The 13,859-nt window shown below is 40.6% G+C and overlaps 1 protein-coding gene across 3 annotated transcripts in view; it reads left to right on the top strand.

Annotated features, from left to right (window-relative positions):
* The window catches only part of SORCS1 (sortilin-related VPS10 domain containing receptor 1), a 577,390-nt gene that overhangs the window by 367,797 nt on the left and 195,734 nt on the right, over positions 1 to 13,859 (top strand). For all 3 annotated transcript variants that reach the window (XM_010859390.1, XM_010859389.1, XM_010859387.1), the window contains exon 4: positions 7,598 to 7,756. In XM_010859390.1, coding sequence (XP_010857692.1) covers positions 7,598 to 7,756 — 159 coding nt within the window. The remainder of the gene's footprint in view (positions 1 to 7,597; positions 7,757 to 13,859) is intronic.

The following is a 13,859-nucleotide window of genomic DNA, read 5'->3' on the forward strand; positions in this document are numbered from 1 at the left end:
GGCATTTTGCTTCAGTAGATTTATATTTAAAGCCCCTCCCCAAATTCTCTATATTTTTTCAAGAATATCTTACCAATCATCTTGTTATTGAAACTCCAGTATTTAAGTCCTGGTCCCTTATTGTCCCATCCTTCTTCCCATCTACACAATATTGTCATGAGATATTTGTAATACAAGGTTTTTTTCTTTCTTTTTTGAACTTGACCATTTTATTTTATCTGAACATTCAGTACTAAATGTGACATTCTTTGTGAAGTGCTAATGGTAACATTGGTGCAAAACTCAACTTTGCTTTCACACAGATGGGCTTATTTGACCCCATAAACAGTTTTACCACTGATTAGCTGTGTGCCCTTGCACAAATCACCTCATTCCTCAAAGCCTCCTTTCCTCATCTGTCACATGCACATAATATCTGTTTGAAGTATTTTAACAGTCTAATGAGGTACTGGTACTGTGTTTTAAAAGTTTAGTGGACGGTGTGGTACATAGCACATGTTCAGTGAATGTAAACTTGTGTGTAGTATCCCTACCCTCAATGCTGAAATGGAGGCTCAGAATGAGATTGAATAGTGAGCTCTTAAAAATGGCTTAACCAATATGGCAGAAATGAAACTCAAATCTGCCTTTGCGGTTAGGGGTCATGAGACATTGTGATTATTGGTTTGTCACATTATGGTTTGTTTTTTCTTCTTCTCATGGCATGAATGGGATTCACTAAACTCACCTTCTTTCTCTTTTCTGAGGAAGTGCACACATCCACAGCAACATTGACAAGGGGCATGTTTAGGATTTGGTCATGGCGCTTCTTGTGGGAAACAAGTGTGTGGTTCAGGCTCCCCACCTTCAGGCCTGCATACCAACCTTCCTCTGTGCATGCAGAGGGTCATAGCAGTGGGAGCATAGTCTCACAGTGAAATGGTGTATTTTAGTTTGAGATTGTCTGAGTTAGCTCAGAAGAGAGGGTTGTTGTCTGTAGTCCCAAGAGAATCAGAAGCAGTCTTCTATAAACTTTCTTTCTTGAATTGTCTTCCAAGAAGTATAACACATGTTTTATTACTGGTGAATCTTACTCTTCTGTGTACCTCATGGGGTTTGGCAAAATGAGTGCTGAATGAATTATTGCTATCATTACATAATAAGTAGTAGGTCTTCGATTAAGAGAAGTATGAAGGGCTGAACTTGTTGGATACACTTCTTGAAAACCCCCTTTATCCCCCCTGAGACATCAAAGTCTTTATTAAAGTAAGAAGACTTCATTAAAGAAAAAAATAGCTTAAAAGTAAACTTAAAGAATACAATGAAAAAGTTTCTCTGCAATTTCATTGAATCCATACTGCAGGTCACAGGAAGCTGATCTATTGCTCAAGTGGTCTCTTGGCCTTTTAGTATTGGATGACTCTCCCTTGTGTTAATGAACATGGGTGGGTTAAGGAACGTGAGCTGAGCTTTACTGAGTTCATGGGAGAGGGTGAGAGTGGGACTCATATCGAGTATTTGCTTGCTGGGTCCATCTTTCTACAGACTCACTTCTGACAGTGTTTACTTGATTAAACCTTTTTCTTTTTCATCACTTTCCTCTCCTTTTCTCACTATTGTGTATGCTCCTGTCATTTATGTTTCACGAGTCATGTTGGAAGCCTGTATGACTTTCTTTAATACCGTCCTCTAAACAGCTGCCAGTTGCTAAGCACTTGTTGCTTTCACCCTCAACTCATCCATCCACATTGGCCAACCTATTATTCACTTGCTCTGATTACATTTCACTTAATTTGTTTTTTAAACTGGAGCCAGAGGTTTGCAAATAGCCTCTTACACTATTTTATAGATTTTTGTTTGAATAGAGTGGCTAGATAACTAGAGTGCCCAATCGCTGCCATTGCTATTATTCTTGGTCATTGTCATTATCACTATGGAAATTATTTATTGTGCACCTGTGACATGGGCATCTGGATCTGAGTAAGCCTTGGGCAAAGAAACAGATGACACCGGTGCACTCCCTCTTCTTGGTTCTACTATGAACAGCAAGGGAGTGACAAACAAGCAAATGAATAGTGAACAGCATGTAAAATAAATACTCTTTGCTTAAGGACCAAGGAAATGGTGGGGAAACATACATGCCTAGTGGTTGTGAGTGTCTGTTAGGCACTCAGTCATGGCTGACTCTGCGACCCCATGGACTGTAGCCCGTGGAATCCTCCAGGCAAGAATGTGGGAGTGAGTAGCCATTTCCTTCTCCAGCTGCCTCTTATTAACTCCATGCTGCCTTAACAGGTATATGATGCAAATCTAAGAACAACATACACCTAGGAAAAGAATCGGGTGAGCGAAATAGGAGGACATTCCTTAGGAATGTCCTGAGTAGACGCCTGGAAGGATCAGAAAGCTGCGAGGCAACCTTTTGTAGAAGTACATCATGTAGCCATAAGTTGAATCTGGAGCAAGTCACAGAGACATTTAGTTTTTGATGACACTGAGCTTTCAGGGGGACTAATCAAAAAAAGAGAGAAGTGACATATTTGAAATCCATAACTTGCATTTCATGTTCATCTGTCACCTCTGGGAAAAGCACACAAAGTCTCTTCTTTCCCTCTGAAGTGGATGATGAATGATTGCTTAGCGTTGGGTGGTATAAGCCCTTGTCACCATTATTGACTTGCTGTAGAAAGTAGTTCGTCTATAGTTGTAATGCATGCAGTGCACCCTCCAAGGCATGAGTGAACTGGTTCTAATCACTAATGGGCTGATCTGAACAGACTAATTACTTTCCTATTAAAGACAGACTCTTCCTGATGTCTCTACCCTCTTTGCTTCCAAGTAGAAAGCAGGGACTTGTTTAAGAGACTCAAACTCTCAATGGCACAGGGATCCAAGGACAAAGAGGACTCATTCATTTGTTCATTTACAAAGATGTATGGACCTACTATGGATCAAGCTTTATGCTAAGCAAATAAGTCCTCCTTTTAGAGAGCTCACTTCAGGAATCCTGCTGACTTTGGAGTCATGCCTTTTATAGAGGTCTTTTAGAGTTCTATCACTCAGATCATATTTCAGAATGTAGAGGATTAAACATAGCAAAACATTATTATTCAAACTCATAGGAAGAGCCAAAGGAAGGTAAAGAACCAATGTAAACTGACAAAAACAGGGATCACTGACCACATTTAAGGAATATAATTCATTATTTTTTGAAGAATAGTCACTAATTTGAAGTTACTATTTTGATAATATTTCCTAGTAGAACACCTTCTTGAGAAGATAGGACTTTATCTGTAAATGGCATCATTTACATCTAACAATTGGATCAAACTTATTACTTACACTGTATCCTTTTTTCTCAAATGGGTTAGACATTTTCTATTTAGATCTTACTTAAATTCTTTGTTTGCTTATTAACATATTTAATTTTCATAACCTACAAAATGACAGAACAAACCTGAACTCGTTGGAAATATAATTACTGAAGGATCCTAATTTGAAGACTGAAATAATAAGATTCCACTAATCCTGTTAATGAAAAAGTTGGCTTAAAACTCAACATTCAGAAAACTAAGATCATGGCATCCAGTCCCATCACTTCATGGCAAGTGAATGGGGAAACAATGGAAACAATGACAGACTTTATTTTTTTAGGCTCCCAAATCACTGCAGATGGTGACTGCAGCCATGAAATTAAAAGACGCTTGCTCCTTGGAAGAAAAGACATGACCAATCTAGACAGCATATTAAAAGCAGAGACATTACTTTGCCAACAAAGGTCCGTCTAGTCAAAGCTATGATTTTTCCAATAGTCATGTATGGATGTGAGAGTTGGACTATAAAGAAAGCTGAGCGCTGAAGAATTGATGCTTTTGAACTGTGGCGTTGGAGAAGACTTGAGAGTCCCTTGGACTGCCAGGAGATCCAACCAGTCCATCCTAAAGGAAATCAGTCCTGAATATTCATTGGAAGCACTCAAGCTGAAACTCCAATACTTTGGCCACCTGATGCAAAGAACTGACTCATTGAAAAAGATCCTGATTCTGGGAAAGATTGAAGGTGGGAGGAGAAGGGGAAGCAGAGGATGAGATGGTTGGATGGCATCACCAACGTGATGGACATGAGTTTGAGTAGGCTCCGGGAGTTGGTGATGGACAGGGAGGCCTGGCGTGCTGCAGTGCATGGGGTCAGAAAGAGTCAGACACGACTGAGTGACTGAACTGAACTGAACTGAATCCAGTTAATAATTCATCAGGTTCTTTCTATGGTTCAACCACTGAGTCAGTTGTAACCTAATTGTGTTGAAGGTTGTGATTAACTAATTGAAATACATTGTATACAGTGGTGTGTATTAATTAACGTGTATATGCATTTGTAATTTTATTGTTCAGGTAGAAATGAATATAGGTAATAATACTAAATGAAAAAAAGGAAAACAATGAAAAATTCAATCCATGATATGATATGTAGCTGTGGATATAGAAGTAGTAGAAGGAGGCACAAACATAATTTAACTTGTTGAAGGGATAGGGTCAATGCATTTTTCATTTATTTTGAATTCTACTGGCAGTCTTACAAGATTGTTTTTGCAATAAAAATGACTAAATAAAAATGGATCTAGACTGACTTGTTTGTTTTGAGTAAATTGAAGCAGAGATATGAAAGAGGAACCGTTGGAAAGTTTGTGTAGTGCAGATACATCTAAAATTCTTATAGAGGGATCTCCTGACATCTTCTATAATATCTGAAGTGTCAAGTTCCCAAACAGAGGGTTTTATGTAAGAATGTATAGAAATTATGAGATTTTGACCTACATATTTTTCACACCCAGAAGAAAAACATGGAAGCCAGCAGTTTTATTTAATATTAAATATCCATATGTTTGAAAATATTTGCATCATTTTACCTCTCCCATCCCAAGTTACTTGGATACAGAATATCTCATACAGATGACTCAGAGCATAAATGAGTATCAAAATATTCTAAATAAATGATAAATAAAAAGCAACTTGATATCAGTATATTCTGTAGGCCCAGGGTTTTTATTTTGATGAAGTAGTCTGCCAAGAGAAGCAGGTGGTGGGATCCACACTCGTGGGAAGAGAGTAAAACATATTCTGCTTTACAGAGAAATAGAAAATCAGAGGGGGAAAATCACCTTGCCTGAGACAATAGATGTTCTATAAAATTGAACCTCTTCATATTATCATGGAAATTACTTGCTGGCAGTAGTGCAAAAAGGCTGTTATATATTATTGTTAATTGTGGTTGGAGACACAAAGCAATATGATCATTTGATGACTTATTTGTTATTTAGAAAATGACAGCTTTTATGTGTCAGTAAATAGGAAATCACCTGGAAATATTCTTGTGAATTTAGGAACCATCTGATCCTCCTTGCTTAATGCATACAATAGACTTTAATGATGCCACAGGAGTTTGTACTTAGCAGATTATCTGCTGGTTCCACACCAGCCATCCAAAGGGGGAACACTGTCTGCTTGGTGACTGCAAGACAGAGAAACCTATAACTTTGTCAGGATTTCTGTTTGATGGACAGTGGCTTCACTGGAACACAGGATGAGAGGCAATTAGTCTCCAGTTTTGTGTGCGCTCTCCAACTTGTCCAGACAGGGGCTGACAGCCTTGGCGTTCTGCTCATTCCACCACATCCCGTTCCCCTCTTCAAGAAGGGCAGGGAGAAAAACAGCAAGGAACCTGAAATCCATCCTTGATTACATAAACACATACCAGCTGAGTGTGTCTGGTGTGCTGTCCTTATGTACCATTTGCCGTGACAGGACACATCTTTGGAAGATGACAGTATCTTGAGGTTTTAATATGATTGCCTCCAATGCCTGAGAAAGCCCTGTGTGTTTGCCTGACACTCAGCTCTTTTATGACAAGGCTCTAGTTTTTTCTTTCTTTTTTTTTTTTTTTTTTTCTTTCTCTCTCTGTCTCTGGTTTCCCTGGAATGCAGCATCCTCAGCTGGTAATCTTTAAACCCTCGGCTGCTGAGGTTTCTCTTCATACGGCCACACATTAAGCACATCTTTCATGCCTCTCTGAACCAAACTCAGAGAGTGCCAATTAATAAGTTGATGGGGAAGAAGTCCATGGGTATCATTAAGGCCACCTGTCTGGAGGCGTTAGGTGCGCACTTTGAGTGAAGGGCAACCTGCAGAGTCTGGAATGAGGTGCTTATCACATTCCTAGAGGCAGAAAATGAGAGAATAAAAAGAAGTTTACAGGGCAGCTCCTCATCTTGCTCCCATTGTGGATTCTTCACACTGCTGTGGCCAAGGTTAACCCTCAAAAGGAGAAAATCCCAAGCCTCTGGAGCTGTGACTTTTTACATGGGTCTAGTGTATTCTGGTGTCAAAGGCTAAAGATGGAGAGAGCATTCAATGACTTTTTTTTTCCATGAAACTTCCATTTATATCTGTTCAAACTGCTCTGAGCATCTTTCTAAGTCTTTGTGACTACTCTGAAAACTCTTTTCATCAATCCCTTTAACTCATGTTCATTAATTTGGTAAATATCTATTGAGTATATAATATATGCTGGACCTCATTCTAGCTGCTGGGAATGTACCTGTCGGGGATAAAAACAGAGAAATGTCAAGTATCACTATTCTCATGGAGTTTATTTTCTAAAGAAAGTATATAGACAACAAATAAATACTCAGAGAAGGCATTTGAATACACAGCCTTTGACTCAAGATTCAGAAAACCAGGCTAAAGGCAGGATGATGTGGGACATTGTTAATATGAATAGAAGTGTAAGGCGAGTGCAGAGAAAGAGAGCGAGCCGGGCAGTCAGGCAAGAAAAGGAAAATTTATTAGAGGGAAAAGAGAGGGTGACTGGCCCTTAAGGAGAACCAGCATCCTCCTTTCTGACGGAGTCCCCACCAATGAAAAATTCTCTAAAGGAATGGTCACGTAGCCAGAGGTCTGGAATCTGGTGGTCTATCAGCTTTGAGAAAATAGGCACCAGTGAGGTAACAGGATGCCATTTGGGCAATTTGGTCAGTCTCAAGGATCACTGTGATTTATTCTTTGTTTGCAAGGTCAACATAATGAGCCATCTTGTCAGTGAGAACCCATGTGGGCCCTATCAAGAAGGGCTTGTAATAAGAGAAAGATCTAATGGACTCCAATCCTATTCCTGTTGGTATTCCTTTCCACCTTTCTCACAAATACCAGTGACAAGTCTTGCTCTCTCATCCCCCCAAATGGAGACTAGACAGGGCTCGAAGGAAGGAGGGTTGAGATCAGGAGAATAATAGAAAATATTTCAGATTAAGGAAATAACATTTGGGGACGGGGGTCAAGGAGCCCTATGGGAGGACAGAAAACTCACTCCTCCATTTCTTCTCACCCACCACCCCCCACCCACTCCAACCTCTGCTTTCAACTTGTCCTGTCGCTTTCATTTCTTGGTGAAAACATTTTGATGACCTTGGTCCAAGGCAGGAGAGTGACCCTGACATTCAAGGTCATTGTTTGGGCAATTGTTCTTCACCTGCTCCTTTTCCCTTTCTTGTCAAAAATTTAGCTCATCTTTAAGCTTTGTAAATTTACTTTTCTCTTGTTTTCTTTCCCATAATCTGCCACAGATTATGTTGCTCACAGACCCAGAGATTGAGAGCAGTTTACTGATCAGCTCGGATGAAGGGGCAACCTATCAAAAATACCGGCTGAACTTTTACATCCAGAGCTTACTTTTCCACCCCAAACAAGAGGACTGGATTCTGGCATACAGCCAAGACCAAAAGGTGAGTGTGATCACCTTGCTCGAGACAGTGGTGCATGGTTGTCCTAGGGAACAACAACCACTTAGTCATCTCTGTATTTCTTCTCAGTGGTCAGGCTTGTTATGTGCAGGCGCTTGACCCCTATGCCAGTGGGGCAAGGAGCAGGAATGTGGATCTCAGGCTGCTTGTCTGAGCTGTGCAAATGTCTGAAACAGCATGCAAAGGAAAAGCTAGACCAGGAAGATGTTGTGGAGAAGCAGTTCTTACCTGGAAGTTTCAGTCCATCAACAGCCCCAGACCCCCATGAAATCTGAGACAGTTTTGTGCGTGTGGGATATAATCATGTTTGTAAAGGACCCCATAGGTTTTCTCAGAGCCTTAAAGGGCAGGATGGCTCTGAAAGAGTTAAGAGCAATAGCTGGCGACTTGTTAAAATAGTGACAGAAATGTACATAGATGACATTCATAATCAGGTAATCCAGGACTTTTCTTCTCTTGGTGGTTAGGCTGAAGGATAAGTCTATTTTTTAAGAAGGCATTGATCGATGTTATGCAATTGTATGTTATAAGCATGTTATATTTATTGTATGTTTATGTGTATATGCAAGTGCATGGCAATATGTATATGTATTTTATGGGATAAATACTGTAAAATATATCATGTACTCTGTACTGCAGTTGGGCTTCTTTAGTGACTCAAATGTTAGAGAATTCACCTGCAATGCAGGAGACTCATGTTCGATCCCTGAGTCAGGAAGATCACCTGGAGAAGGGATGGCTACCCACTCCAGTATTCTTGCTTGAGAATTCCATGGACAGAGAAGCCTAGCAGGCTACAGTTATAAAATACATATAGCCCCTGCTTTTAAGGAACTTACATTTTCAGGTAGACTATAAGGCTGACAAGAGCAAATACAATCAGATTAGAATTAGAAGAAACAAAATATACAGAGGCAAATGTGAGAGAAAACCTAAAAAAAAAAGTCAAAAAGAACATAGCTAAAATATTGGAACGCTTTTTGTGAAATGCATGGTTCAGTGAGGTCATTCTGAACATTCTCTTAAGAGGACTTGTAAGTTACAAAGGACATATATTTAAAGAAATACTGGACTTAGCTGAGAGAGGAGGGTGTTTGAGGATTTTATCCATCTGGACTGGTATAGACGTGTGGGGGTTCTTCCTGATGAGAGAGGAATGATACTAGCAATTTTTCAAGGTCTCTAAGCGACATGAGCATTTTTTGAGGAGGCAAATTAAAATTCTTAGGATTGGAGTTTTATTCATGCTGCCCTTACTGCCAAATAAAATCACATTAGCCTAAAAATAGAAAAGATTTGCAATTAGTATTTTTTCCTCTTGAGCAGCCTGGCTCCCCTTTCAGCAGAATGTACAATTTCATTCCTGGAGTCAAGCCACCACGCATTTGGTCCAGGATGGTGCAGTTACCAGAGGCAAAGCTGAGCAGCTCGGAACACAGAGTATTAGACATTTAATCCACTGGGCTTTTGTATTGTATTTGACAGTTGGTTAATTTTCCCCTGATGCCAGAGGCACAGTGAGGGCCAGACTCACCTGGCTGAGTGAAAACTCTGCATCTTTGCAGTTGTGTTGGAAGAAAAGGCCAAAAATGTAACCCTTCATGTGCCAGCACTTCAGACAGCGGCCCCATGACCGCAGTGGCAGAGTGAATTACCTCGGAGAAGTTAGGGCGTGTGGGAGCCCTACTCAGCCAATGTATGGAACTTGGGGTCAGCCTTCTTTGCCTTAAAATGTGTTTATGTGGGTACTTATAATTGCAGGTGCACTTCCACTGAGACTGAAAAAAGATTAGGCTCTGTTTTACGTGCTCAGTGTGGTGCATTGTTGGTATAAAATAGCTATATCGAGAAGCATTTGGTCAACCTAGGGAAAGAAAATTAACACACATGAGTTCAGTAGTCTAAGAGGGACTAACAAGGCAGAGAGAGCCTTCATTCACACATAGTAGAAACCCAATCAGAGTTAGCTGGATGGATTCTATGAAACTGGCAGCCCAAAGTTTAGGAGATGGAGGTCTTATAAAATGATTGCACCTGGACTTTAATGAATATGTCATATATCTTTTTTTGGAGAGGCACACTTTACACAAGAAGAATGTCATAAACAATAACGTAAGTTTGTATAGTTAGAAAACTCATGTTAACAGGATCGTGAATATGTTGATTTGGCTGAAACTGAAATTATGGAAAGTTAATTATGCATGTACTCCTGGACCCAATCTTTTTTTTTTTTTTAACTGTTTAGACTGTTAGGAAAAATAATTCTTGTTTTTCCAATTAGGAGCCTTTTGAACATTTTGGTCAGTGGATTTATGTGTTCAGAGCTATAGATTACAAAAAATTAACCTGGCAGTAGAATTACAATGAACTGAGGCAATATGAGGTCAAAACCAAGACCAGTTAGGGTGATATCATTGAATTCTTGGTCTGGACCAGATCGAATGAATTCTGTCATTTTATAGGTAGAGGAAGCCTTAACAGTCTTTGTTCTCTATGTAGCTGACAAATCAGAAATCTGAGAAGATTTTTCCCCAAAGGGGAAAACACTCATTAGTATCACATGTTTAAGTTAGGCAACTGGAATCTGAGTATAAAACTTAGTTCTACTGAATGGATGGTGATGTCTGGAGATATCACCAAAGGGGTGGAAGCCAGCCTATCTGCTAAGCTCTGTTTCTCTAGAGGAGAAGGAAGGAGAGATGATCCTGGGAACAAAGAATTATGAGAAACCCACTAACAGAAGTAGGGGTTGGGTAAGGGCTCCATATGCCAGGATTTGAATCACAGAATGAGAAGTGGTCCATTAACAATGAGGGGATTGGGGTGCAGTCATCCGATGAGCTGGTGGAGTTGGCCTAAAGTCAAGTGGAGAAGATGTGTGGCCACTCCAGTGGGCCAGTGATATGGAAATAGCAGCTGTCAGTCACCCACAAATCGCAGAGCTTTTAGCTCCAATGAGAGGCAGCAGTAGGCCCCAGTGAGGGGCCCATGCCGGTGTTGGCAGGTGAGTGACTTTTGGAAACAGGAACGTTCATTCTTCCATGTAAGTATTGCTCATCACTGTGTCTGACAGTCACTGCTGCTGCAGAGCTCTCAGCAAAGATGGTGGCTTAAGTGCTGGGATTCACTCTGCTGAGTGCTATTTCCCATCAGTCTGTGGTGAAAGACTGGGTTAGAAAGCACAGAGGTGGCAGTTCCATTAGAGCTCCCCTGCACACAGACCTCCTCACCTCTCTCCCATCGTTGGCTGTCAGACTTTTGAAGCATACTTCCTCTTTTGAATGTGCAGCCACCTTTACTTTTCCCTTATTTTCCTGCCATGGCTTGCTTTCTCCTTCCGTGAATGAGGCTTTGAGGGCCCCAAGGACACAGTCTGGATCTCTGGCTCACAGGAGAGAGTCCATATGGGCCGCGGCGCTCTGCCCTGACTGCAACTCATCTTGAGTGTCTGGACTCTCAGCGGAGGTTTTTTGATGTGAGCATTTTAAGGGACTTGAAAGAGTTTGGTTGAACAGATTGTCCTTTCTGGCCCAAGATAGAGTTTTACTGGCCATCAATTCCATAGGAAGCCAGATTAAAAAAAAAAAAGAAAAGCTTTTAATCAGAGAGAAATGTGTATAGCCAAATGCCCTTGAAATCCATAAAACCAGGATATTTTGATATTTTAGCCTTTTTTCTTATATTTTCTTAGATAAAGAAATCTACCTGTGATATTCAATATCTAGGTGGTTGCTAAGAGGTAAAACTTTTCTTGAATGAGCACGTGACTCTCCAGCCACCACTAGAATAATTGAAGAGAAAAGGCTTGAGACCCATTGAAGCTCTAAAAGAAGTAACCTGCCTTCTTAAAAAGCCCTATTGGGGGACTTCCGTGGTCTAGACACAGGTGATAGATTCCCTGGCCTCTGAATATGAGGCTGTGCCTTTCGAAAGCCCTGAGATTTTCAGAAAAATAAGTGTTATAGACATCATGGAAAGTTTGTGCCAAATGGGCCAAGGTAAGCCCATCATGTACAGTCACACCCTTTCAGCTTCTTACAAACCAGCAGTGAATCACTGTGGATGCCGTGAAGAATTCTGAGGTGTTTATTCCAGAAGCACCCACCATCTCACACTCCTTTATTTATTTGTTATTTCTGTAATTAAGTGGTAGGCAGACCAAACATTCTGCTCATAGCTTTCGTGTCTTTGCATTTGGAAACCGAGCAGCCAGGAAAACAAGGACACAGAGCTTCCCCTTCCTTCCATGTTTCCCTGCCTCCTCTTGCCTCAGTGCAGGAAACCACCCAAGCAAGGCTTAGCAGCCGGCCGAGTCTGCCAGATTACATCTTTATTTTAATTTGGCAATAAACTAGTGTACAAACTCTGCTATAAAACATTGCCTCCAACAGCATCTCTCAGTCTGTCTTAAACACCTCACTAAACATGATGTGTTGGGAAACATTGGAAATGAGAGAAAACAAGACGCAGATGTGACTGAAAGGAAAGAAAAAATAGGAATTTGTAAGAATAGGCATCTAAATCAGTTCTGCTGACCATCCTGGGGCGCTGGGCTCGAGGCCTGTCTGTTAGGGGTTGCACTGAGGAGTGATTTGTACAGGGGAGGGTCTGCAGTGTTGTGAAATCAATGTGAACACTCCCCGGGCTCAGACTGCCTGGTTGCTGGGGAGGAGAGACCCTCTGGCTTGGCTTATTGAGACTGGCAAGGCCCTTTCCTTGGGCAGCTTTGCAGACCTACCTGCTGCCCCGACCATGAGCAGAAGGAATCACTTTTCTCCCATCCTCTACAGCCAGCTTCTTCTCCCCACCCTGTGGATGCCCATGTCCTTCTAGGCCACAAACTCAGTTCCTCCACAGACAAGCAGGAATCTGACTGAACGGAGCATCTGGGTTTGGGCTGTGGGAGACTGGGGAGCAGGTGTGCATTCAGGAGGGTGGGTGGATCGAGGTGGGGGGTCTTGGTCAGCTTCAGCCTACTGTTCTTGACACCAAGAAAGACTCATCTGATGTCATCAGACTTTTCAGAGTTTTTCGAGAGGATTAATTCTGTTTTGTTTGAAATGTGATATTTGTAAATTGTTCGTAACAAACTCAAAAACTTAAAGCAGAGAACTGTGCAGAGCAAGTGAACCTCATCTGCTGCCTTGTATTAGTCCCTAAATCACTTTTTTTCCCTTATTTCTCCATCTTTCTCATCATCTTTGTTTTCCTCTTGTTCGTGTTCGTGGATATTCCTGCCAGTTTTATTTCAGGAGGTGTTCGGTTGTTTTGTGAATTAAAAAAAAAATGCATCCAAATAAGTGATCAATTCTGTGGAGGGAGGACAAGACCGTTAGGACAGTTTGGTGGGTCACTGTTCATTTAGTGGCAGTTCTAGAATATTCATGAGTTTGTATGGTCTCACTTGTTCCTAAGCCCTATGAGTCAACAGTCCAAGTAATACCATGTGGGAGCTTTCAGAATCTCTGTTCTCCTTTATATTACAAACTATCAAAGTTTATGAATTAAATGAGAAATCTTCAGGCTTGCAGAGTGGCCTCACCTTCAGGATTTTGGTAAATATGTGTAGGATATACAAAAGACACAGCTGTTAAGGAGGAGAACGTGTTTTGATAAGGACACCCTTTTCACAAAGAATTGAAACCCTGAATATTAACAGAGACATTCTCTATATAAATGAAGACTGAATTTGAGTAAAATCATATATTGATAGAAAAGGAAAATTATACTGCAAGTATGTTTGAGGGCATACAATAGAATTTTAGTAACTTGCATAATAGTACATTTTTAAAAGAACTGCTTTTAGTTTTCTCTTTTCTTTCTTTATATGAGTCCAGAACTTTTATTTAAACAGTTTTATATGTATTTCTTAAAAAACAAACAAAAACAACACTTTCTTTTATTTATTTTAATCCTTTCTACTTTTCCTGACTGGGCACTAACAGGAGGCCATTGCTAATCACAACTGCTTTGAATGCTAGAAATTCCCTGGGAAATAATGACTGCTCAACAAGAGAAGAGATGTCAGCAGTTTCCAAAACTCTGTAATATTAGTTTCTCACCAGTGATAGAAAGCACAGCAAGT

The sequence above is a fragment of the Bison bison genome, unplaced genomic scaffold (assembly GCF_000754665.1).
Source record: "Bison bison bison isolate TAMUID 2011002044 unplaced genomic scaffold, Bison_UMD1.0 scf7180017864456, whole genome shotgun sequence".
Lineage (NCBI taxonomy): Eukaryota > Metazoa > Chordata > Mammalia > Artiodactyla > Bovidae > Bison > Bison bison.